This window comes from Callorhinus ursinus, unplaced genomic scaffold, assembly GCF_003265705.2.
Source record: "Callorhinus ursinus isolate GAN/ISIS: 27379988/994484 unplaced genomic scaffold, GSC_fseal_2.0 scaffold73, whole genome shotgun sequence".
Lineage (NCBI taxonomy): Eukaryota > Metazoa > Chordata > Mammalia > Carnivora > Otariidae > Callorhinus > Callorhinus ursinus.
In genome coordinates, this window is record NW_027397135.1 from 3,395,708 (window position 1) to 3,418,645 (window position 22,938).

Sequence of the window (22,938 nt, forward strand, 5' to 3'; positions counted from 1 at the left end):
CTCTTATTTTGGCCTAAAGATGAATTTTTTTTTCTTTCTGAAAAAGCTTTCTGATTTAAGATTGATTCCAATAGATAATAAATATGTCACAACACACACAAAAAAAATCAGCCTAGAACCTTGAAGAACATGAGTTTCCTGTTTTCCCTGCAGGGAATACCTGGTGGGATAGAGGTGGGGGGGGTTGGGGGGGGTCAAGAAAGAGGACGGAGCTGGGTCCCTGCACAATGAAAGAGGGTCTTGATGAATAGTCACTGGAGTTTCCAGGCTTCTTCCCATCCACATTTTTTGAAATGTGCCCACCTAGTTCGGAGGAAAAGCAAAAACTATAGCCTATCCTTCTTAAAAATACTGTGTTTTGCACACAAACATTCATTGCTTTAAGAACATTACAAAATGACAGCCTGACGTGCTTAAAATGTGCATGGGCATGATGCGATCCATGTATATATACACACAGGTATGCATATGCACAAGCCATGTACATATACACAGACAAGCATGTAGTGTTCTATGATAGCTAACAGTGTACAACTACTGTACATCCAGTATGAAATGTCCCGCTTCATGGATGTCAAAGGAGTCAAAAACCAAACTTCTCAGGTCTTTTCAGCCTGAACACAATCCACCCTCCTCCGCCTTGAATCCCAACCCCTGACTCACTGATGGTGAATGATACCAACCACAGACAGACTGTTTTAAAGGCTCACACAAATGTCTTTGGTGTATGTGTCTATTTTTTAAGGTACAAAATAATAATAATAATTATAATTATAATAATAAAAATAGCTATTTTGTGTGCTGTAGCAGTTCTCTTATAGCTCACATTAAGTGCAGCTCTTAAACCCCCCCACCCCCACCCAAAGAAAATACTTGTTAAATAAGGATTAGACAGGTCAAACACCATTGTAGTGCAAATAGTAAACGATAAAAAAAAAACAACATTTACAAAATATAGAAATGTTTGGATCCAACAGATGGACAAACATATTCCTTTCAAGTATCTCTCCTTGAAGAAAATAAAAATTAATCAGGTTACTTCCAATACAAAAAAGTCTCTCATTTTGTTCTCTCTCAGGTAAACAGTTTCAAACCTATTAGGTTGCATAGTACTAAGATCATAAGCACCTTAACGAAATGTAACTTGGTATTCTTTGTTCCTTGATTTTGCTCTCTTCCCATTCTTGTTCTCAAATTTTTGTTTTGTTTTGTTTTGTTTTTAGGTTGTTTTTTTGTTTTGTTTTGCTTTGTTGCAAAACTGGTACAGAAAAAGAAGTGTGACCACCTGCACACTATTGTTCCCTTACCAGTATGTGTATGCATGTGTCATGTGGAAATGCCTCTGTGTGTGTGTGTGTGTGTGTGTGTGTGTGTGTGTCTGTGTGCGTGTGCGCACGGGCTGATATACACAGAGAGAGGGTCACACAGACATACCTTACAACCTGGGTAACTGGGTGGGAAAGTGCCTGTAACTGGCTCTTTCAAACTCATGGCTTTCTAGATGCTATTTGGGTTGTGCCAGCCCACGTTATTGCAGACTAGACAAGTCGACTTCGAGGCTCACACTGAAAAGGGGACTGAAAAGGAGGGGACAATACTCCCGTGTAAGCAACTGATGTCATCACCTTGATATCAGAAGAAATGAAGGGGGTGCTGTTCTCCCTCTCCCTCCCAATTCCCATCTTGTTCACTGCTTCATCTCTGAGCCCTGGCTAAGGAATTTTTCCACATCTTCCTTCATCTGTTTCAGGTTTTGTTTTTAGTTTATTTTTTTTTTTAATTTCTATTTTTTTTTTTTTTCTGCTTGTTTAACTCAGAAACCTTAAACATTTCTTCATTTTGCCACTGTCTTCTCTGGACAACTCTGGCTCCCGTCCCCCCTGGGCGGGGCGCTCTATGAGCACCCACACTCCTCCACTATCATGTTCTGAATGTCCTTCTTGATGATGTTCTGCCCATCATCATAGTACAGCATGGACATGGGTCTCAGCTTGGTGGGCACACAGCACGACTTGAGGTTGGCGAAGGGGCTGTGCCCCCGCATGCGGTAGTGGTTGATGACCGTCGAGTGGAAGGAGAGCGAGGACCCCGACGTGCCTGCTATGTGGCTCGGGCACTCACCCTCGCAGTAGTTGGCGTGATAGCCGGAGGGAGCGATGATCCAGTCGTTCCAGCCGATGTCCTTGAAACTGACGAAGAACTGTTTCTTACAGCAGATGTTGACCTTGCCGTCGCACTCCAAGCCCCGCCGCCGTCGCCGATGAGGGTGGTCTTCGGACTGGCGGGCCTGCAGCATGAGGAAAGGTCTGTGGGACTGCTCCTTGTCCTCCTCCCCCCCTGCCCCTCCGTCTCCTCCGGTCTTCTTCCCTTCCCCCTCCTCCTCCTTCTTCTTCTTCTTGCCCAGGAGCACCAGGCTGGCGCCGGTCTCGTGGCACTGCTCACAGGCAATCCGAACGTCCAGGGAGCTCTTGCCCTGGTCCAGCAACCGCTGGATGCTGCTGGACACCGGGAAGATGTGCCAGGTGCTCTTGCTCGCATCCACCACCTTTTCCGATATCAACACTTCGTTCCTTTCCTTCGTGAAGCCCCTCTCCTCGGCCTCCTCCCCTGCGTCTCCGCTGCCCTGGGGCTGCTTCTGCAAGAGCTGGATGGTGACTTTGGTCCTGGTCCTATTGGCCTTGGGGACTTTGAGGAAGAGCCAGACTTCGGCCCGCTCCACCACCGACAGGTCACTGCCTTCTTTGGAAATCTCAAAGTGCAGCGTTTTCCTGGCAGTGCCTGCAGACGAAACACAGCGCGAGAGAGAGAGAGAGAGAGCAGGGACACTCGTTAGTTGTGCTGGGGGTCACCACCCACTCGTTTCAGGCACGCGCGGCGCCTCTGCCGCGGGCCAGCGGCGGCAGGGGTCAGCGAGTTACGGCCCGCGGGCGGGCAGGGCCGTGTGGACATTTTTAAATGGTCGCAGAAAAAGAGTATTTTTGTGACATGTGAAAATTATAGGAAATTTACACTTCAGTGCCCATAAATGAAGTTTTATGGGACCACAGTTATGCTCATTTCTTTCTAGGTCGTCTATGGCTGCTTTTGCATTAGATCGTGGAGTTGGATAGCCACGACAGAGACAGGCCCACAAAGCTTAAAATGTTTGCTCTCCAGCCCTTTCCGGAGAAAATCTGTCAACTCCTGGCTCTAAAAAGAAGAGAGCCTAGATCTCAGTCAGTGTCCGGGAGGCTGGGGCGGCGGGGGTGGGGGGGGGCAGTCTGCGTCTGTTCACTGCTTAACCTCAGTTTCATCTTCTATAAAATGGGAATGGCATAATGACATTGGACCCACTCAACTGTAGGCTTGGCCTAACCCGGATGAAAACCCACTGTGAGCTCTAGCAAGTTGTGAAAGTGGTGCTATTCCCACAGAAATACACAGAAACCCCCCTCCCCCATGTAAGTACGTGGGGCCAGTGCCCACCGAGCTAGCCTCCTCCTCCCTGGCCACGACCTTCCCCACCCCTCCATCTGTTCTTTCCTGGGTCGCTGCAACAGCTTTTTCTTGCATTTGGCTCTCCAGCATGGAGCCAGGCCCCTCTCCAATCATTGCTCCACTAAGCAAGTATAAAACAGAAACGACCCATCCTCCACAGCTTCACCTTCAACTCCAGCTCTCTCCCAGTGCCCCGTCCTCTGTGGTGCGGCCACAGGGTGTTTGTTCGAGGTCAGGTGCATCCCATACACTCTCTCACCTCCAGGCGGTGACCCCTGCCTAGAATATTCCTGCTCCCAACACATCACCCTCAGTGGCTGCCCTTGATAAGGGTTCAGTTCCTGACCCCCTTGCCCCCCCCGTCAGTCTGATTTTGGATGCCCCCAGTCTGAGACAACTAGACAGTCTGAGATCCTATCTATCTCATTCACTGTCATGGCCCAGTGTTTACCAGGAACGAGGCAATCACATCTTTAGCATCCAGTCAAGTTACATTAAGCGATCCACTTCCCACTGCTGCGTCCCCCGTTTTTGCCTCCTTCCCTTCTGAATGCAGCTTAATGAGCCCCAATTACAGCAACTGCTACTAACGGAAAGGAAATCCCCACACTGGCGACAGTTGGATTCAGAGACCATTCAGTTCTTGCCTAACTTAAACCGTTCCCTTCTCTTTTTCCATAAGCACCTGTATGTCTATACATGCGGCAACGATTACTGTAAGGAGCAGGTGTCTGGACTGGAATTCTCTGATTGAGGAAATATCGTCCCTCGGTTGCACTTTCACCACTCGGTGGTCTATGAAACATGTGCTCTTTGCCCAATCGCCTCCTGCGTGCGTGTACCCGCTTACCACTGTCCAGTGTGCGCACATTCCGTACACAAATCTGAGAACAATGTTAGGGAAGGTCATCCTAGAACTCGCAACTCCCTAGGAGGGTCTCCCTGCCTGGATTTCTATAGCAAACGGAAATCCAGCCATACTTATCACTCTCAGCCCTGAGATGTTTACGGTACTATAAATTTTCGGCACAGTTTCAAGTTCTCTGCAGCAGAAGGCAGGCTTTTCTGTGCATTGCACACTGTAGATTCTGTTCTTAATTTAACACACTCTGCACACTGTGATTCTGATAGTGGTAAATTCACTGAGGCCAGGGCTAGGAAAGGCTACATATGTATACAAAAGATTCTCTGGCATCTTGGTGTAAAGTTGCTAGCACGCTGGGCTGGGCTGGGCTCGGTGGTGGTGGTGGTGTGGGGGGTGGGGTGGGGTCCTTTTCCTCCAGCCTTGGGTCTCCGACAGGAGTTAAAATGAATGATAAAGCTAGGTTTAGAATTAGATCACCAGAGTAGAGAGCAGTTAGAAGAAGGGGAGACTGTCTTTTTTTAGGGAGCATGATTTCTTTTCAAAACATGAATGCTTTTGTATTCCCCTTTGCTAAAACCTGGTGGGTTTTCTGTTGCTGGTTTTTGTCGGGGCGGGGGGGGGGGAGTGGGGGGAGTTGGAAAGCCAAAGAGAAGATTCCAGAAAGGAGTTCTTAATGATTTAAATTTAAAAAGACACACTCTGCAGCAGATTTGAAGTGGTAGGGTCTTTCCGGAAGCTACCCAAGCCCCCACCCCCACCCCAGGAGTGTGCAGGCACCTCCTACCCTGCCCCGCAGAGAACAGTAACAAGCTACCTGCTGTTCTCCCTTCTGCCTCTACGCAGGCCAGCTTCTGAAACCTTAAACTGTGCAGGGTGCCACTGAAAGGAAAGAGAGATAGTAGTTGCTAAATTAGAGAAGCCAGAGGGCACAAGGTTGTGTTTTGTTTTTCTAGGAAAGAGTGTGAAACTGGAGAATCTGACTCGTCCTCAGGATGGGAAAGCTCTCTGGGTTTCAGGTAACTCATTCCCACAGGCTCCTCTGGGCTTTTACCCAGGCTTGGCAGGAGGGGCCGGGGTGAAGGCAGACAGACGGTCCTTCCGTAAAGAGAGGGTCCGGATGGCAGTGCAGACCAGCCCACTTCGGACTTTCCGTGAAGAGAGTCCAGAGCAGTCTACAGATGCTGGGAGTGGGGGCGGGAGTCAGGGTGGGCTAACTGGCCGACTTGACACAAGGAGTGAGGGACAGCACATGTAAATTGCTTTTGTAGGGCCAGGTGGGGCTGAGGTCCCTTGCTTCCAGCAACAGCCTACAGGACAGCCTCTCATTCCACAAGAGCAGGTTTCTAAGGCATGATAAAGCCCCACCCTTCTTCACAGGCAGCTGTACTTGGAAGCAAATGATTTAGTGTTCCTGAGAGAGGATCGTACAAAGAGAGTACTCATTAGAGGGGGCTCAGTCTGTCAGGTGCTGTTATATTAGGATCAGAGAGGCATCATAAAATGACTTTCAACCTGGTCCTGGCTGATAATTAACTGTATGGCATCGCCTGCGTATTGTGGAGAAGGCACAACGCTGACTTATGCATCGGTTTAATTATCTGAGCTTGAAAGACTCTGGTCCCTGTATTCGCCTCCATTGCCTGCGTGCTGTATCTCTCCCCCATATTTCTGACATTTGGATTTTCCCCCTGCTAATTGACATGCTGTCGCCTCCTTCTCCTGGTGTCCATTTCTGGAACTGCTATTTGTATATTGCATGATATTTTATCAGGGAAAAAAATAAAACAGATCCAATTTCATGAAAATGCTGTTGCCATAAAGCTCAGGAGACCAGGGGGAAGAGAGAGATGCAAGTCTTCCTAATGTCTACCTTATATGCAGGTACATTTTAAAAGTTCTATTGTATTTGACTTATTAAGCAGTGCAATATTTTTTTTTCCTTTTACATTTAGCTTTCATTGCAGAAGGGGGTGGAGAGAATGAGACAGCTAGAAGCTGAGATGATTAATATTTATCAGGGCTGTAGGTTTCAGAAAGATATTACAACCCTCAAATTTCTTAGGTATGAAAAATAGAACCAGTCACTTGATTCTATTCCCTTTATCTGTATTTTACCTAAGAGAGATTGTTATACCACAGCGATGCTGTGAGGATGCTCCAGCCTTCAAATCTCTGAGCATAACAATTTGAAAAATGGAAGGAGGTTGCCTGAGGCTGAGGTGTTTAGGATCAATTACTAATCAGTTTCAGGTTTGACTTAACTAGCTCCTGCATCAAATCCTGAAATGGAAGCCTTCCCACAATGCTTTGTGAGCAGGTACAGTATTACTTTATACAGGTGCGCACTGGGTTCCTGCATTATTACCTATCTACCTAGATATAGCTGCTGGCTTTGCTAACCTTTCATTACCTACTCTCTGATAATATTCTTTTCATCCTCTGTGCTATTTTTTCCCTCCCGAGGCTCGTGAGCAAGGCTTGTATCACAGCCTGCTCTGCCTGAGTAATTCACTAAGAAAGTCCCACGCAAACCCATGTGGGTGATAATATTTCATCACTTAAACCTCTATGAGTCCGGTGGACACAAAATCAAGGGGAAGGAGAAAGATGCATAAAAATGAGTAGGAGGGATAAAAATGGCACCTTACAGGGAAGACCTTTGAAACGTTGCTGGGCAGGGGGAGCTTGGACAGAGGGAAGGCCGGAAGCTGGAAGGAAGAATACTCCAAAGCACCTTTTTCCTTTGCTTTCAGAGATTTTCAAATGTTTTTAATAACTCAATCATGAAAGCAGGCCTGCCAAGGGTTAAGCAACCAAGCCCCTTGCTGTTCCCATCCCCCACACCAGGACTCAAAATTCTCTCCTTCAAGCCCTGCACCTCAGATCTGTGGGCGTATGAACATTTCCAGAGAAATAAGCAACACGCGCACGCGCGCGCGCGCGCACACACACACACACACACGCAGTGTTTCGTTTGTGTTCCGTTTTGTTTTCCTCACCAGGGTCCTGCCTAAAGCATGCTGCGCTTGTACATATGGGTAATAATTATGTCTCTAATGTGAATGTCGAAAATCTTGTTGTTTATAGAGGATTTTAACTCGCCATAGGGGAAAAGCCTTGTGGTAAAATGCGGCTGTTACTTGAATTTTCCATTCTGCACCCAGATTTCACTGTGCCTAGATTAGGTGCAGTCACTGGTAGGAGCATAGGGGGTGACCAGGTACGCATGTGTGTTCTCTGAAGCACTAACTTTGCATTTGGACTGTTTCCAGGGGTTTCTGCAGAAGGCATCAGGTGAGATCTTAGAGGTTATGCTTCCCTTCACCTACAGTCCAAGGTTTTGCCTGTAGCAGGCAGAACTACAAGTCTGGTCATAAATTATCTGGATTGATTTTGTTAGCCTTCATATTTTTTTTCTTAGGCTCTGCTATTGAATTGTAAATGCTCGGCCACATTCGGGTGTCTTCCGTTTCAATGATGGTGAAATAGAGAGAGAGAGAGAGAGAGAGATCAAGGATTTAGGTTCCGAAAAGAAGTAGAAAAAATTCTTAAGATTCAACCCACAGAAATTTCAGAGACTTCTTCCAAAGTTCCTGAGAACTTTTGTACTTTTGATTTTGGATCTAGGAACCAGTGGAGTATGAGGAATTCTGATCTACAGCTCACGCTCGAGTATATTGTAGCCGAAGAGGGGCCAAGACAAATACGTGTTTTCCCTAAAAGTGCCTGGGAAGGTATGACTCCCAGTTCTCCAAATACGAAAGCGGACTTTCTGCCCTCTGAGGGCCCCCCCCCAACTCTGACCCACCTACGTCACAGGCCCAAACCACTAGGCATCTCGCTTCTTGTCTCTCCTCCCCCATTTGGCTCCACACTCAGCTCGGAAACAAACGCATGCTCCGAAGCTGTACCCAATTTCTCACAAGGTGGCCAGCAAACGGCCCTTTCCTCCCTGTTGGAAGTCACTTGTCATTTGTCGCTGGTGAAAAGCATTGATAAGACAGGCAAACCAGGCAACGAAATGAGGGGAGATGGAAGGCGTTTTGGTAAAATCCAGGCAGCCAGCCGTCTTAGGGAGAGATGTGTGAGCAGATCAGTACTGCTGATGATTCATGGTCACATTTCTCCACGCTCTGCTTTGTTTGCTTCTGAAATTTATCATTCCTCTGCCTTCCATAGAGCTCCGGAATGTTCACATGTATCACTAGAATCCCCATTTCCTTTCCTTGTCACATTTATTGTGTCACAGGTAGTCATGTTTCTCCCATCCCATAAAATCCTAACTTTTTCTGGAGGATGAGAGGAAGCAGGGGGCAACTGATAAGCACCAAGATTTGGGCGCTACAGAATGGGGCTTCCAGGAGCTGAAAATGCCCTTCCCTAGATTAACTGCTAAGGAGCAAAAGTCTTTGGAATGCGCCCTCTTGTGGCCGACTGCTTCGCATTATTCAGAGAAGAAAGTGTGTAACCCCTAAAAGCACCCTTCCGTGAGGGGTAATTCTCAGGAAAGTTCCTTGGGCTGGTATGGAATCGGTGGGAGTCACCTCCACCTTGAGATGGCTTTCTTGGGCTGGGGGGAAAACAGTCATCCAAGCAAGCCTTCTTAGACCCCTGCTTGTGAAGTGTATATGTCTAATTCAACTCTTCTGTAACCGGAATCCTCCAAGAGGGGGAGATTTATGTGTTACTTTCAACAACACCTGGGCTTTAGTGAGCAATTTCCCATTTCCTGGAGCTTCATTTGTCTTTCTGCCCCTATCTGTTCTTCCACAAGTGCTATCGATTGCTAAGTTGATGACGATAATCAGCATATACATCTGGTTGCATATGGAGACTCAGTGATATGCTGTTATTGTACACTGACCAGATATTGTCATGGATCACAGCAAGATAAAATAAGATAGAACCATCAAGAGGGCCACTGATTGTAGCTCTACGGACAATTACACAGAGACCTGACTTGACCCTCCCCATCCATCCCTTCTTTAAGGTCTTAAGGTAGCATTCTGTACCAGCTGTCCGGCTATAAACTTGGTGAGCAATCTTGGGTGACATGCGTTAAAAAGCATAATTTTTATTTGTTGGGAGAAATTTCAGAGGGCCCGAGTGCAATTCCTCACCACTTAGTTAATAACAACTTGTATCAGCTTTACAAAGATGGGGCACCTTCCACCTGAGCCCAAATGGGACAAACTCAGTTCCGAGAGTTCTAGACACTTGAACTTTTTGTAGTCCCTCAGCTCCTGGGCCACAGCATGGGTTTTATTTAACCGTCAAGAAGGGTCGAGGCAAAAATTAAACATGAATCCCCCCAACTGGGGAATCTTAAGTTTGAAAGATACATCTACGGGGATGCATCTGTGGTATGGGCCTCGGTGACAGTGACTCACTGGATTCCATGCAGTACAAAATAGTTTGGGAAGGAAAGAAAGATGAATACCCTCCGCTCTTCTCCAAATTCTTACATTTGACATAGTTTGAATATTATTAAGGTTGAGTTATTCCAAAAGCAACAAGACATTTTTGTATATTCAGAGGATAAAGCCCTTTCCTGGTTGGCAAAATCAGCTACAAAATACTCATCTGGTACTCCACTTGGAGAGTAGATTGTCCAGATAGCAATCATTAATTCCGCGAAATCACAGTAAATCAACTTGAAGTGTGAAACTTCTCAGAGGAGAAAAATAAGTAAGTGTGTCATAAACCTTTTCTGTGACTCCAACAGCTCACCCAAAGTCAAGTTGTAAACTCAACCAGGAGGAGTTTTCCATTACAAACCTTAAACTGGAGTCAACGTGTGAGTCAAATGAATCACCTTTTAAAAAAGTCACTCAATTTCTTTTAAACTAAACACCTAACAGAAAAGTAAAAAAAAAAAAAAAAAGACAAGATTTCATATAAATGAGAAAAAGACGGCCACTAAGATGAAGGCCATAAGTAAGAAAGAATGTAAAAGGTCAAATTCTTTCACTGCAAAACCTCTCAATGCCAAGAGCGTGATTTGCTAGACAAGTCAGCTAGGTCAGGAAGAGAGGCTGTTGCTTACATCAGGTGTATATTAAAAGTGGTCACAGGCATAGGTATACTTAGTCATCTGACGCGGGTAAGGCCAATTGAGTAGGACCTGCAATTAAAGCCATCATGTGTGGTAATTGGTATATAAAAACCAATACAGGGTCCCTTTGCACAGGGAGCAGACAGACCTCTAGACCACTGGAACCCATTGCCCTCCCCTGGACTCAATGTCAGTAAGCACTTTCTTTCCTACGAGTGGCAAGGTGAAACCGCCAACATGACTTTGTTTCCTCAAGAAGCTTCAAAAGATAAAGTCATAATGATCATGTCCTTTGGGGGCTGCGTCAAGAAAGAGCTTAGAGAAAGAAAGACCTTCTTTGAAAAGAAGCTTCTGGTGAGAGAGAGAGAGAGAGAGAGAGAGAGAGAGAGAGAGAGACTGTCCTGCCGGCAAGCTTGTAGGACGTCAGGGCTTCTCTCACCAGGGAAGCCGGGAAGCCAGCAGGCTATCTGCTCCCCCAAAAGGATGCCCAGGTCTGGCATGGTTTTCTTGAAAACAGAACATCTGAGTCAACAGGTTTTCAGGATTGGAAATTCTGAGTGTTGCCTTAATTGTTTATACTGCTGCGGCAAACTTTTAAACAGAAATGCTGGGAGTCCCTGCACGTACTTTACTGGCCATATGCTCCACCAAACAAAACAATGGCATTCCTTTCAAATGGATCTGGCAAGGGATACAATTCTTTAGGCTGGCATTACCATGAAAGTAACAGGGCATTAACACATCTGTGTGCCGGGCGTGCATGGGCTTGCAGCATGCGAAGGGTCTGTGTCCCATAACTGTAAAAATAACCTGGCTCCAGGTCTATGGCCACACTCCTGACAGGTATTTTTCTATTCAGCAACAGGTTAGTGTGGTCCTGAGCCAATGATTAGAATCTATCAAAGTTCTTCCTCTTAAGGATTGAGTGAGAGTTCAGTGTAGTATTTGAGAGCACTTTGTCAAGGTTGCATTCCTTGGCAGAGAGCTCTTAGTAACTTTGCAGAGAACAAAACTCTTTTTTTTTGTTGTTGTTGTTGAGAGAGCAAAAGTCAGTGTTCCAAAAGTGACTGCTGGTTCAATGTCAACTGTCCCCCAAAGTCCCTCTTTACTGCCTAGAATGTGATGCCTGTGCTCTTAGAAGACAGAGTTTCTGAAGGTAAAAAGGACTGTCACTAATAAGTATGCCCTGCTTCTCTGGTGTGGCCCCTGACTGGACTTTTAAAGGGAAGGTTTGTTTTAAGACAATGACTTCATCTGTGCCGGTCCACCCCGACCCCACACTCCACGCCTCCCCCCATAAAAACTTTGGATGGGGGCTCCGGAAGCCTCCTGGGCTCCCCCAGCACCCGAAAATGCCCTGGCTTTCCTCGGGGCTGTGGGGATCTGGTTTCAGAGGCAGGACGAGGGAACCTCTCACAGCCCGGCTTCCAGCTCCAGATTGGCCCTTGGAGCTTCCTCCGGGGTGACCGGCTGAGTTGGGCAAGTGTGAGCGAGCCATCTCCAGCCAGGGCTCAACCTATAATTCCGTTTCTGTGAAGTCCTCTCCCCCCCCCCCCCCCCCCCTGCCTCCCCTCCGGCCGCCACCGGTGCCCAATACCGAATGACCTCCACCACCACCCCCTCCCGCCCCCGGCGGCGCCCCGCGGCTGGGGGCTAGAAGTTCGTCCCCGGACGGTCAGAGCCACGCCGCCCCCACCCCCAAATGCCCCGCACAGACCTGCTTCTGCGAACGTGATGATCTCCGAGGTCTGCTCCATGAGTTCATTCATTTCTGCCCTCCTGCCGATGTCATCCTCTATCTCTACGTACCCGTTCTCCCCCACTTTGCCCACATGAAGCTTTCGGATAGCGTTCAGAAGCGCCGCCTTGGGCACCGGCTGGGTGACTTCGGGTCTCTTCTTCAAGTGCAGCATGTTTAAAATGTGCTTCTTGACGGCCTCCACCATCTCCGGCTGAGAGTTGGGTACATCCTTTGGGAGGGTGGCCAGCGCACAGGACGGGCAGTCGGGGGCTGCGCCGTGCCCCTCGGATCCTGGGGTGGGGGAACTCCTCACTATAATCCAGCAACTCGCCAACAGAAATCCTCTCAGCCAAAGCAAGGGCATCCTGGCAGCAAAAGTTGTTGTGATTGCCTTTTTTTAAAAGGCCCTGCTTTTCCTCCCCCCTCACGCACAGGTTTTTTTTTTTTTTTCCTTTCTTTTTTTTCTTTTTTTTTTTTTTTCTTCTCCTCTTCAGCAAATTCTCTGGAACAAGAACAAAAAGTTTTCTGTGAAGTTTTGTTTGCAGGTTCCCTCTCTGAAGGCAGTCAGTGCTGTAGGTTTGTGGTTGTCAGGGAGGAGAGTTCTGACTGTCTCCGAGTAAGAGAGAAGGAGGGAGGGAGGGAGGGAGAGAGGGAGGGAGGGAGGGAGAGACAGGGTGGGGGGGGAGACAGACAGAGACAGAGAGAGGATGGGAGGGAGAGAGACAGGGAGAGAGGGAGAGAGAGGAGAGAAGGGGGAGAGGGAGAGAGAGGGAGGGAGGAAGGGAGGAGGGAGGGAGGGAGAGACAGGGAGAGAGAGACAGGGAGAGGGAGAGAGAGGGGGAGAGAGGGAGAGAGAGGGAGAGAGAGAGAGAGAGGAGAGAGAGAACGATTGGTCCTAAGTGAGTGCGTGAATGGGCGAGGGAGGGAGTTTGTCTGTGAGTAGAGGCTGTGATTAGGAAGGGGAGGGACAGCCCGTTTTCTGACAGGCTGCTTTCCTTCTGCTCACTGTTCCCTCACACACACCTCTCTTCAGATATCACCATTCTCGGGAGTTCTACTTTCCCTTCTGAAAGAAATCCTCCTAATTTTGTTCTACTTCCCCCCCCCTTTTTTTTTTTCTTTCTCTGCCCAGTCCCCTTGCTTCACCTTCTTCCTCTTTTGGAGGGGAAAGAAAACCCCACTGGGAGGCACTGTCCCAATCTCCTGGGATGACTAGGTTGAAACGGTCTGCCCCCAGGGCCCTCCACCCCTACGTGGCCGCAGCTCTAGGTGACCCCCCGCCCGGCCGCGGGAGGCGAGGTTTCTGGGAGTTGGGCGCACAGGTAGTGGGGGTGGGTGTCCGGGCAGAGGGCCGGGAGCCGCCGGGGCCGGTCAGCGGGGCCGGGCCACAGGGAGTCCCGGAGGTTGCCGGCTTCCCATTCATTCATATTTAAATGTTCAGGATCACCCGCTCTGGCAGGGGATCTGAGGGGAACGGAGTGGAACTTCTGTTTGGGGTCATCTCAGACACTCTACTTTTCCCAACTGCAAAATGCAGCCGGGCACTGAAGGATGCCTGGGCAATATTCTACCTGCTCCTGTCACCTGAAACTCTCTCCCTTCTCCCTGGCCGCCGCCCCCTTTCTGCCCTGCAGCGCGCGCGCGCGCCCGCGAGCGAGCGCGCGCGCACACACACACACACACACACACACATACACACACACACTCACAGATTCACAAATTACAGCTTACCACCTCCTGCCCCGACTTCACAGATAAAGTGCAAAGTTCCTTTGGCCTTTCCCACATCATTTCCTACAAACAGTGTGCTCCTAGGGCTTCGATAACTGGTCCCAGGGGAAAAGAATCTCTAAAATATATTGGCCAATGATCTCCTCTGCCATGCGAGAGTTTTTCAGCCTGCCCCCTACCCTGTCCTGGACCAACGGGTTCCTGGACTGGCCCCTTGATGGCTCCTTTTTCCCCTCAAAGGAACAGCACAAATGAAATCATCACGGATTTCAATGTTCACAGAAAAAGAAAAATGTGAATTTTTAAACAATGCCTCTCTGAGTTTTTTTTATTCTCCCCCCCACCCTTTTTTCATTTTCTGTCTTATTGCTTTTATCATGCAGAAGTATCTTTAAGAGGTCCATCTGTTAAAGCTTTCCTTCTCTCTCGGTTTCTTTCCCACACATAAGCCCTCAGTTTCTGTAGATACAGTCGGCTTATATCTGACACCTAGTGTGTTCAGAGTATTATAGCTAAGCAATGCGCTCTGGGTGGAAAAAGTTAATAAGTATCATTCCTACAAACCTAGGATCTGAGGGCAAGGGGGGGGAGGGTGAAGAAATTGTGGCATTAAGGTAAAATTACAGTTTGCACAGATAACAATGCTTCTCTGAATCTGACACACTGTCCCCCTTTTCCAAAACAATTACTTGCAAGACTTTGTCTGTTCCAAGCCATCTATCACAGTTTGGGATTTCTCCTTCAGGAACATCAATTACTCTGCTCTTCTTCTTATGACTTGGTGGACATTCCCTAAAGAGTCTAATTTTTTTTTTTTTTTGGAGGGGATGGTGAAAGAGAATGGGGAGGGGGCATCTGCATTATAACCGGTTAATAAAACATCTTTGAAATCCAAAACTTAACATAATCTACCATATTTGGCGTCACATATACAGTACCCAAAGCATGTTGTAGTCCAATTAAATTTTACAAGAGAGTCTGAAATAAAACTCAAAGTTTAATGACTCCAAACAACTCAGAGAGTCTTAATAGCCAAATGTAGATAAGGGCAGTTTATCAATATTTGGATCCCCTCTGTCTGTGAGTGTGTGTGTGTTCCCTGAATTTACTGTTGGTGAATGTAAGTCTTAAAAACAGCTTTTTCTGTGGCATATGTACTTGTATATAAGTGGGCTGTATACACACGCCATCTATTTGCATGCTCCACTATTAAAAGCTGCATTAACCTGCCTGAATCATATCAAAAGGTACAAATCAACAACGTGCATGGAAGTGCAGTAATTAAATTCCTTCTAACCTTTCTGACTCTGCATGTGTCAAGACCTCCTAAGTAAGAGTTAAAAAGCATTACCTTTCCGGTCCTCTCTCTTTCACCAGCAGACTCTTGTATCATGTGGTAAGAGCTGTCTGAGGAGTTCCTCTTCATGGTATTGGCACTCTGAAGTTTTATACTGTACTACTTCTTTGCACACTCACACATTGGTACCACTCAAACAGAGGAGGGCTGGGGCTTTGTTTGGGATTGGTTAGAATCAGCATGACATCAGCAGATGACTGGTTTTTCCAGTGTAAGACATATTTCATAATTCATTATCTAATGGAAAGCCTTTCTTGGCTGCTGGGATACTACTTGGTGATCACTGAGCCAGTTAAACCTCTGACTGACTAGACTACCTTTTAGAAAAACCCTGGCATTGAACAGCTATAGCTCACTGAGTGTCCAGCTTCCAACTTTTACTGCTTGAGCACACACTTCTCATTATATTCAGGTTCGGTTTTATGTCTTCACATAAAACATCTGTTACTTCATGAAGTTGCCTCTATTTACAAAGTATTTTATTGTTTCTTACAGGGAAGAAAATTTGCAGTGCTCTTTATAGGGATTCTGATTTTACTTTCTAAAATAAGATCCTTCACTGAGGACAAAATAGGAAAATATGTATACCTATAGGATGATGGTCTGCCCTCCCCTGACTTACACTGTTATTTTACATCTTGACATTGAAAGTCTGCTTCATAAATCATGTATCACCAAGAAGTTTGAAAATACTCATTCTCTGCTAGTGAACTTTATAAATATCCTCCCCAAGCCTTTAGAATCACAATCCAACTAGCAGAGAAAGAAAGCAAGCTCACACATCATTCTTTTTTATCAGAACTTCAAGTCCTATGATTTCTAAATTGTTACAAATATAACATGAGATTAATGAAAAGAAACAAACTTTCTTTGGAATAGGAGTTAAGATGGCTAGAGTTTTTGTTGGGGGAGAGGGCGGCTAGCAAGGCTAAGAAATAACACAGTTGGAAGGAATCTTCAGAGAAGCATAGTGGGGAAGGGTTGTTTGAAGGAGTATATCTGAAGCATAAGCCGGGTACTCATGACAAGTTGAATAAAATGTGCAAAATTGGGAGCTAATGAAAGCCATATGACCAGATATGTTGTTTTGTATGCAGGATTTAACATGCATAAAATAAACTTTTCACTGTGCCCACAAGCAAAATATAGAGGCTCTGGCCTCCTGATGTGTAGTTTAAGGAGGTTCCTTTAGGACACCAGAAGTTTGCTGTGTAGGAGGGTCTGCCTTGGCTAAACACAGAGAGAGTGTGGATGGTGAGCTGTACATTGGGGTGGGGGGGTATTCTAAGAACTGCATAAGCAGAAATAAAGTAAGAAATTAAATCATTAGGCTGTAGAAGAACAGAGGGAGTCTGGGAAGGAAAGACAGAAACAAGATCAGTGCTGGTTAACTCCAAAACTGCCTGCCCATCAGTTTGGAATCAGAGGGAGGGACTCAACCCCTATGTAAGAAAGGAACTTCACCAGCCTTTTTGATGAGCACTCCTGGACAGCCCTGGCCTGCAGGGCCTCTGAACCCACCCCTCTCCCAGGCATGAGCCCCGGTGTCCTGGAAATACCATCGTGTTTATGACTTTGGGGGTGCAAAACAAACCCAGATCAGACCCTGGCTCCGCTGCTCACTAACCATATAACCTCGGAACTCCGTGTCCTGGTCTATAAAGTGGGAAGGGCAATACTCAACTGCAGGGTCAAAGGCGTGCTCAGAAAACAATAGGTGATATTCTTTGTGAGCTGCCTGGTGGCTCCTTGTCCACATTTGTGTCCCAGAAATTTGCAGAGCCCCGACTAGAGGCGGAACCCTATACGTGTGTGACTCAGATCGAGTTGGCCACCGGATGCCACTGAGGTGCCCACCTACCAGGTCAGCCCACCAGCAGTGATGTCAGTCTCTACCTGAATCCCCAGCCTCAGGGCTGAGCCACACTGGAAATGCCTCCTCACTCAGTGGAAATTAAGGTGGGGGTGGTAGAGGAAGCAGGCAGGTTAAAATAACTTCTGTCGAATATCGTGGACTGGGAATGATCTCTTCCCTTCCGAACTCAAGGGCCCAGGGGTAAGCTGGTCAGCCCAACTCCTGACCAGCCTCTACTTCTCCTGCCTCGGTTTGGTTTCTCTTTCACTTCCGGCCCCCTCCCCCAGCAGCGTCCCCACGCCCGGCCCTGCGGTCCCGCTGCTCGGCCTGCTACTGTACCTTGAGCAACACCTGCTGGCAGCTCCCGGGGATCACGCCGGAACGCGGCCGCGGCTCGAGCCCGGCTCGCGGTGCTGGAGTCCGGGCCAAGCCACTCCGAGCGGCCGCCTCTATTTTTACCCCGAGCACCAGCAAGGGCAACTTCTTTTAAGAGCAGCTCTTGAATTTTTCCCCCCTTTTGGCAGCTAAAGAATTCAGAGAGGGGGAGAAAAAAAAAAATCACTATTCAGTGAGTGCCGCTGGGAATCTCTGAACCCAGCCCTCGGTGCCAGGGTCGAAAACACGGCCAGTGTCAGGGACCGGGACGCGGACCCGCGGGGCCGGCTCCAGCGCGGACAGAGGCGCGCCAGGAGCGCTCACGCCCCACGAGCTGTCCCCTTGCCGAGTGTGGAGTTGGGTCCTACCCGCTTCTGCGCTAGCACGGTGGCCCGCTGCCACCGCGTTTTTCACCTAGTGCAGGCGGCCTGATTTACTGGCGACTTCACAAAGCTCCCAACTACTCGCTGGAGCGTTTGCAGGGCTCTGTTCTCGCCTCGAGGAGCAGCCCCTGGAGAACCCGGTGGAGCAGCTTGCTGCGAGAAGGAGCCGGGAGGGAAACTGTGGTACCTTATTTTACTGTAATTGCAAAAGGCACGATGTGCCAGAGATTTATATTTAGACGTTGTATGTTTCTACTTTTATGTAAATGGAGCAATTAGGGCCTGTCTTGCTGCTGCGAACTCCAGGGCTTGTGCCTTGCTGGGGAGCTGGTGTTTTCAATCACAATTAGTGAGCTGGTCAAAAAACAAAGTTCATTTAAGGATAAGAGCTCAGGGGTGGGAAGGGAGGAGAGACCAGCGTCGCCCGTGCCTCCCTGTGGCCTGTGGTGACACACACCTTAAGGCACGGCTAACTTATAGCGGTGTTTACCCGTGGCAGCAGCTGTCCCCGTACAAAGTTGGCATAGATCAAGAAGCAAGAATGTTCATTTTTCTTCTCAGGCAAACCGTATGTCCTTCGGCTTTCATCCATGCTATTAATTGGTCTCTTCGCTCACTACTCCTGGAACAAGGAGACAGGCCTAGAAAAGGGGGCCGTTGTTCATGGCCCTCTTATTTTCACTGAGGCTCTTGCATTGCTGTTATGCAGTGAAAAATACAGGCCAGGGGACGTGAACGCCCCAAGCAGGTGACCGGCAAGTTGTCGGTCGCCTGATTCAGCTGAAATGGCACGAGGCTGGGGGTTCGGAGCACGGACTCTGCTGCTGACGACTCAGGGTGTTTTAGTTCCTTCTTATGAAAAATCTGTTTCCAAAAAAGCATGATTTCTGGTTCATCCCGTCTGGGAAAGGGAACATAAAACGTGACTACGGAGAGAAATCAAAAGGACTCGAGGTGTTCTCAGCAGCTGCCGTGTTATTCTGGGCTCAAGGCAGGAAAGCCTTGCCTCCGTGGGGAGCGGTGACTCCCTCGAGAGGCAGCTCGGAATCCAGAAAACGTGGGCAGGATCCAGAGTGATATTTGCTGCAGTGAGATCAGGAGTCTCATCAAATGGTTGAGATGGGTTACAGGATTGGCAAGCCCTGCCTGTTTCCTGGCCAGCCAGAGCCTGCCCATGGCCTGGGCTGCAGGTAGGTTAGCTAGAGAGATTGGCGACAAAGAAGGATCAGCACTCCGCATTCACAGTTGAACTGGGAAGCTGTTTGCTTTTAAGTTAAATCAAACAGCCAACACAGCCAAACAGAGAGGGAGAAGGAAACATTAAAATTCCTCCAAAACTCATTAGAAAACAACAGGGTCAGAAATAGTTAATCCAAAACCCAATTCCTAAACCTCATGTTTCTCTGAGAACCACCGGAATATCCCACAAAGCCTTGTGCTGGGTATAGCTGCTCTATTTGCAGAGTATTTGGAAATGCCTTATCTAAACCGAGGGAACCCTGATGCTACAACTAAAATGATTAGGGAAATAAAAGAAGAAGAAGGAAAAAAAAAAAAGTAAACTGTTATCCTTCAGTCTACAGCAGTGGTTCTCAACTGGGATGATTTTCCTCCCCAGGAGACATTTGGCAATGTTTGAACACATTTTTGCCTGACGTAATTGGGAAGGAAAGTTCTACTGGCATCTAGTGGGTAGAGACCAGGGATGCTGCTCAACATCCTGCAATGCAGAGATCAGCCCCCAATAACGGAGAAGTTACCTGGCCCCAAATGGTAATTGTTCTGCAAGTAAGAAACCCTGATCCAGAGTTATAATTTTCCATTTTCACCTAATTCCCTTCCTACGCATGCTCTAAGGGGCCTTGGCAACTATGCAAAATCTTAATTTCAGTGATTCTGCCTCCTCATGTGTCTTGTGCTTCCCAATTAATGGAGGCCCACACCCCACAGAGATACTGACACAGAAAGAGTACCTCTGGGGCAATGTTGTTGCCACCCCAACTAACTGTCCAGTGTGGCCTCTAGACATTTCCTGCTGCCTTTGTGTTTGAACCAAAAACAGAACCTTGGTGACCAGCAGCGAAATGAGATGGAGCTGGCCCACGCCCAACCTGTTAGGAGGCAAGAGACTCCTGGAGAAGAGTTAAGTGAACGAAGAATGAGTTGTTCATTTTAGCAATTCAGTATCAGATAAATCCACGCAATAGAGAATTCCCTGAAGTAAAATTCACACAAGTGAGATTACTGTGCCTTTCTCCCCGAGCAAACAAATATGATGGAGCTTGGTTTTATTTGTTTAATACCTTAGGGGAATGACACACAGTCAATATCCAAAGAGATAAAACAGAATGCTTTCCTAAATCCTAACTCATGTTCCAAGCAAGCTTATATTCTCTGAACTTCCCTATCAAAAGGAAGGGGTATTGACTATTTAAGGAAGTCCATGCATGACCCTTCAGGTGGGGCTTTCCTTAAGGCCCGGAGGGAATGGGGTGCAGGATCCCGTGTCTCGGAAAATCATCATCATCATCATCATCATCATCATCATCATCATCATCAACAACAACAAATGTTGCTGAGACCCACAAGAGGGAACTTGCCCAGATCAAACTTGCTTAGAAGTGAAATGCTGTTCTCCACATGATGAGGCCAACTTCCCTGGCTCATGTCTTAGTCCCGGAGCGACTGCGATCATCCCGAAAGGAGAGGGTCAGTCAGAGATTGTTTTAAGATGAAGAGACACCCTTGAGCGGAATATCTTAGACACCCCTATGCCATTTCATCAAGTCCAACATGTGAATCACAGTCTCCTCAGGTAGACGGTTATTTTGGAACCAGAGGCCCCAATCCAAATGATTCAGAAATGCCTGGATTTCTTCCCAAGAAGTAACCATTTAGTACTTAGGAAAAACTCAATATATAGAGAGAAATAATCAGTTATAACCCCTACCAAAAAAAAAAAAAAAACATATATTGAAAAAAAAACCACTCTCATTAATACAAACTGAATAAATATGCATGCAAAGTCCTTCCCGACCAACATATATTTCCAAATTGTTTAGCATAACTCAGTTCTAATCCAAATGGAAAACCTCTTCTACAGTGGTAGGTCTTCCTATTGCCCCAGAAGAGTATGAAAAATACTCACAAGAGACCATGTAATGGATTGTTGAAGTCAATTCTCTCACCTGGATCCCCTCGGGGAGTAACTTCCATGGTGCTATCTTGAGGACATATATGTTTAGCATAGAAATTCCACTGGACCCATCAGAGCAGGAAACTTGGTTCTAATCCAGCTTCACCTATCCACAAAGATATCCCCACAACCTGTTCCCAAATTGTAGCTTCAGAGGGGAAGAAGCAGAAAAGGCTGGGGACAGTTTTTTGTGTGTATTTTTTTTTTTTTAATCAGTGAATTGCTGCATCCCTCGTGTGCTGATAGAAATAGTCCAAAGGTTCTGCGCCTCTGTGGGAGCACCTCCGTGGCACGTCCACACCCGCACGACAGGAGCGCCGCTGTTCCGGTCACTGTGTACTTTCGTGCACACTGACAGTGCGTTCTGGCACTGGTTCAGCGCGGTTAGTAAATATTTCCAGATGCCTCGCTCTCATTTTAGGAAGGTCAAGTTTGCAAAGGTGAGCTAGCAAGCAGGACCTCTGTAAGCCTTTATCAGCTTGGAAAAGCAAACCGTAAGCACAATGTTCTGACAGTTGAGAACCTCTGGATTCTACAACTCATCCTTAACTTTCAAAAATAACAGATGACCACCGTCCTTTTCTGAATACTCACAGAGTTCCTTCTTAGGGGTGAGACAGAATGATGCAGGAAGGAAGAGCCATTATACTAGAAGGAAAACAGCTTCAGAAACCCTCTCTCCCAAAGAGCAGGGGTCAATTTGGGATCACCTAATGAACAGGGGCAGCAAGCCAATCATGTCATGTGGCCAACTCCAACATGATTTAACTGTGAAATGAGAAAAATTAAAATGGTGCTCCCTGTAGAAAAGAGTTCACCCAGTAAGTTCCCCAAATTTCAAGGAACTTTTGTTTTATTAGATGCTCTTAGCTTCATGTTAGTCACAGGGAAAAAAAAAATGCCCACATACACACGCACGACTAAATGTAGTCAGTTTGCTCAGCTGTTGCTGACGTCACTGCTGCCCACTAGGAATGAGTTACTGTAATAATCCCCCTTTTATTAATCATAGGCTGGAGGAAGCAAAAAGTGGGTGACATCATTAGGCAAAAGACCGGGCTAACTCATGCTCCAATTTACTCAGCTTTATTATAACATTTCTCAAGTGTCATATGAAAGCGATTACCATTTCACACTTTCCCCCTCTGAGCCATCATCCCTAACCTTCAATCCAAACTCCCATAGAAGAGCTTAGCTTTCAGATGGCGGCACGTAAAGGCCAAATCTCACCAAGGGTCCTTGTTCCAAGAAGGAAGGTCCTCCCCAGAAACAGCTTCTTCCTTGGTTTAAGAGGGAGGCGGTCTCTGGAACCACAGCATCCCAAATGACCCTTGGCTTACACTGGCCCGGTGGCATCTGACTGGACAGGACAGCCCATCGTGAAGAGGACCCGAATGATCGAGGTGGATGCAGCTACCCATAGCCTCCTGGTAACCAAAGGCACAGGCTCTGCACCTCCAGGGATCTGAAATAGGAAAAACTCCATCTGAAGATGTGCCGAAAGGTCCCATTTAAGGGAGTTGGTCCTGCAGCTAGGCTGCCTGGGTTCAAATTCGGCTTCCACCACTTTCAAGCTGAAGGATGCTGGGCAAATGACCCATTGGGAGCTCAGTTCCTGACCAATGAACTCAGGTAATAATGGCACCCCCTTCAGAGGATTACGGTGATGACTCATGAGCTAAGCCCTACAAAGCACAGAGAGCATGCCTGCTACATAGTAGGTGTTACTTCTCCTTTCTCTAAAAAGTTCTGCAAATTGAACTGAACTGTCGGGGTTTCCTGCTCTGTGGAGCACAGAGAGAGGGGCAGACGAGCTATGAAAAGCCATCAGGGCAGACCGGTCCTGGGGGGACCCGGCCACACACTGGCTCCGTCGCTGGCTGGAACTCACTGGTCAGTCTAC

At 47.3% G+C, this 22,938-nt stretch overlaps 1 protein-coding gene and 1 long non-coding RNA gene across 6 annotated transcripts in view; one reads left to right on the forward strand and one right to left on the reverse strand.

The window, feature by feature from the left end:
- Positions 1–883: 883 nt before the first annotated feature.
- Positions 884–21,177, reverse strand: INHBA (inhibin subunit beta A). Of its 4 annotated transcripts, none has more exons than XM_025853133.2 (4): positions 21,028–21,177; positions 17,421–17,605; positions 12,115–12,640; positions 884–2,778 (listed from the first exon to the last, which is right to left on the reverse strand). In XM_025853133.2, the coding sequence occupies exons 3-4, from the start codon at positions 12,500–12,502 to the stop codon at positions 1,895–1,897; spliced, it is 1,272 nt and encodes a 423-aa protein (XP_025708918.1). In that variant the 5' UTR covers positions 12,503–12,640; positions 17,421–17,605; positions 21,028–21,177; the 3' UTR covers positions 884–1,894. The 4 variants fall into 4 exon arrangements, with proteins under 4 accessions (XP_025708918.1, XP_073743002.1, XP_073743003.1 ...); XM_073886901.1 differs by lacking the exon at positions 21,028–21,177 and adding an exon at positions 17,825–17,848; XM_073886902.1 differs by lacking the exons at positions 17,421–17,605; positions 21,028–21,177 and adding an exon at positions 17,088–17,195.
- LOC141371479 (uncharacterized) overlaps positions 6,094–22,938 on the forward strand; it is a 166,789-nt gene continuing 149,944 nt past the window's right edge. Inside the window, exon 1 of one of the 2 annotated variants that reach the window (XR_012376459.1) lies at positions 6,094–6,223. This is a non-coding gene — a long non-coding RNA (uncharacterized lncRNA). The remainder of the gene's footprint in view (positions 6,224–22,938) is intronic. The other variant, XR_012376458.1, reaches the window with a different exon arrangement.

What these genes read in the sequence shown, in the direction of transcription:
- INHBA (XM_025853133.2), bottom strand. Translation starts at nt 12,502, where the DNA reads ATGCCCTTGCTTTGGCTGAGAGGATTTCTGTTGGCGAGTTGCTGGATT. An exon ending in CATCACGTTCGCAGAAGCAG is followed by an intron (nt 2,779 to 12,114) that starts GTCTGTGCGGGG and finishes TTTCGTCTGCAG; the next exon opens with GCACTGCCAGGAAAACGCTG.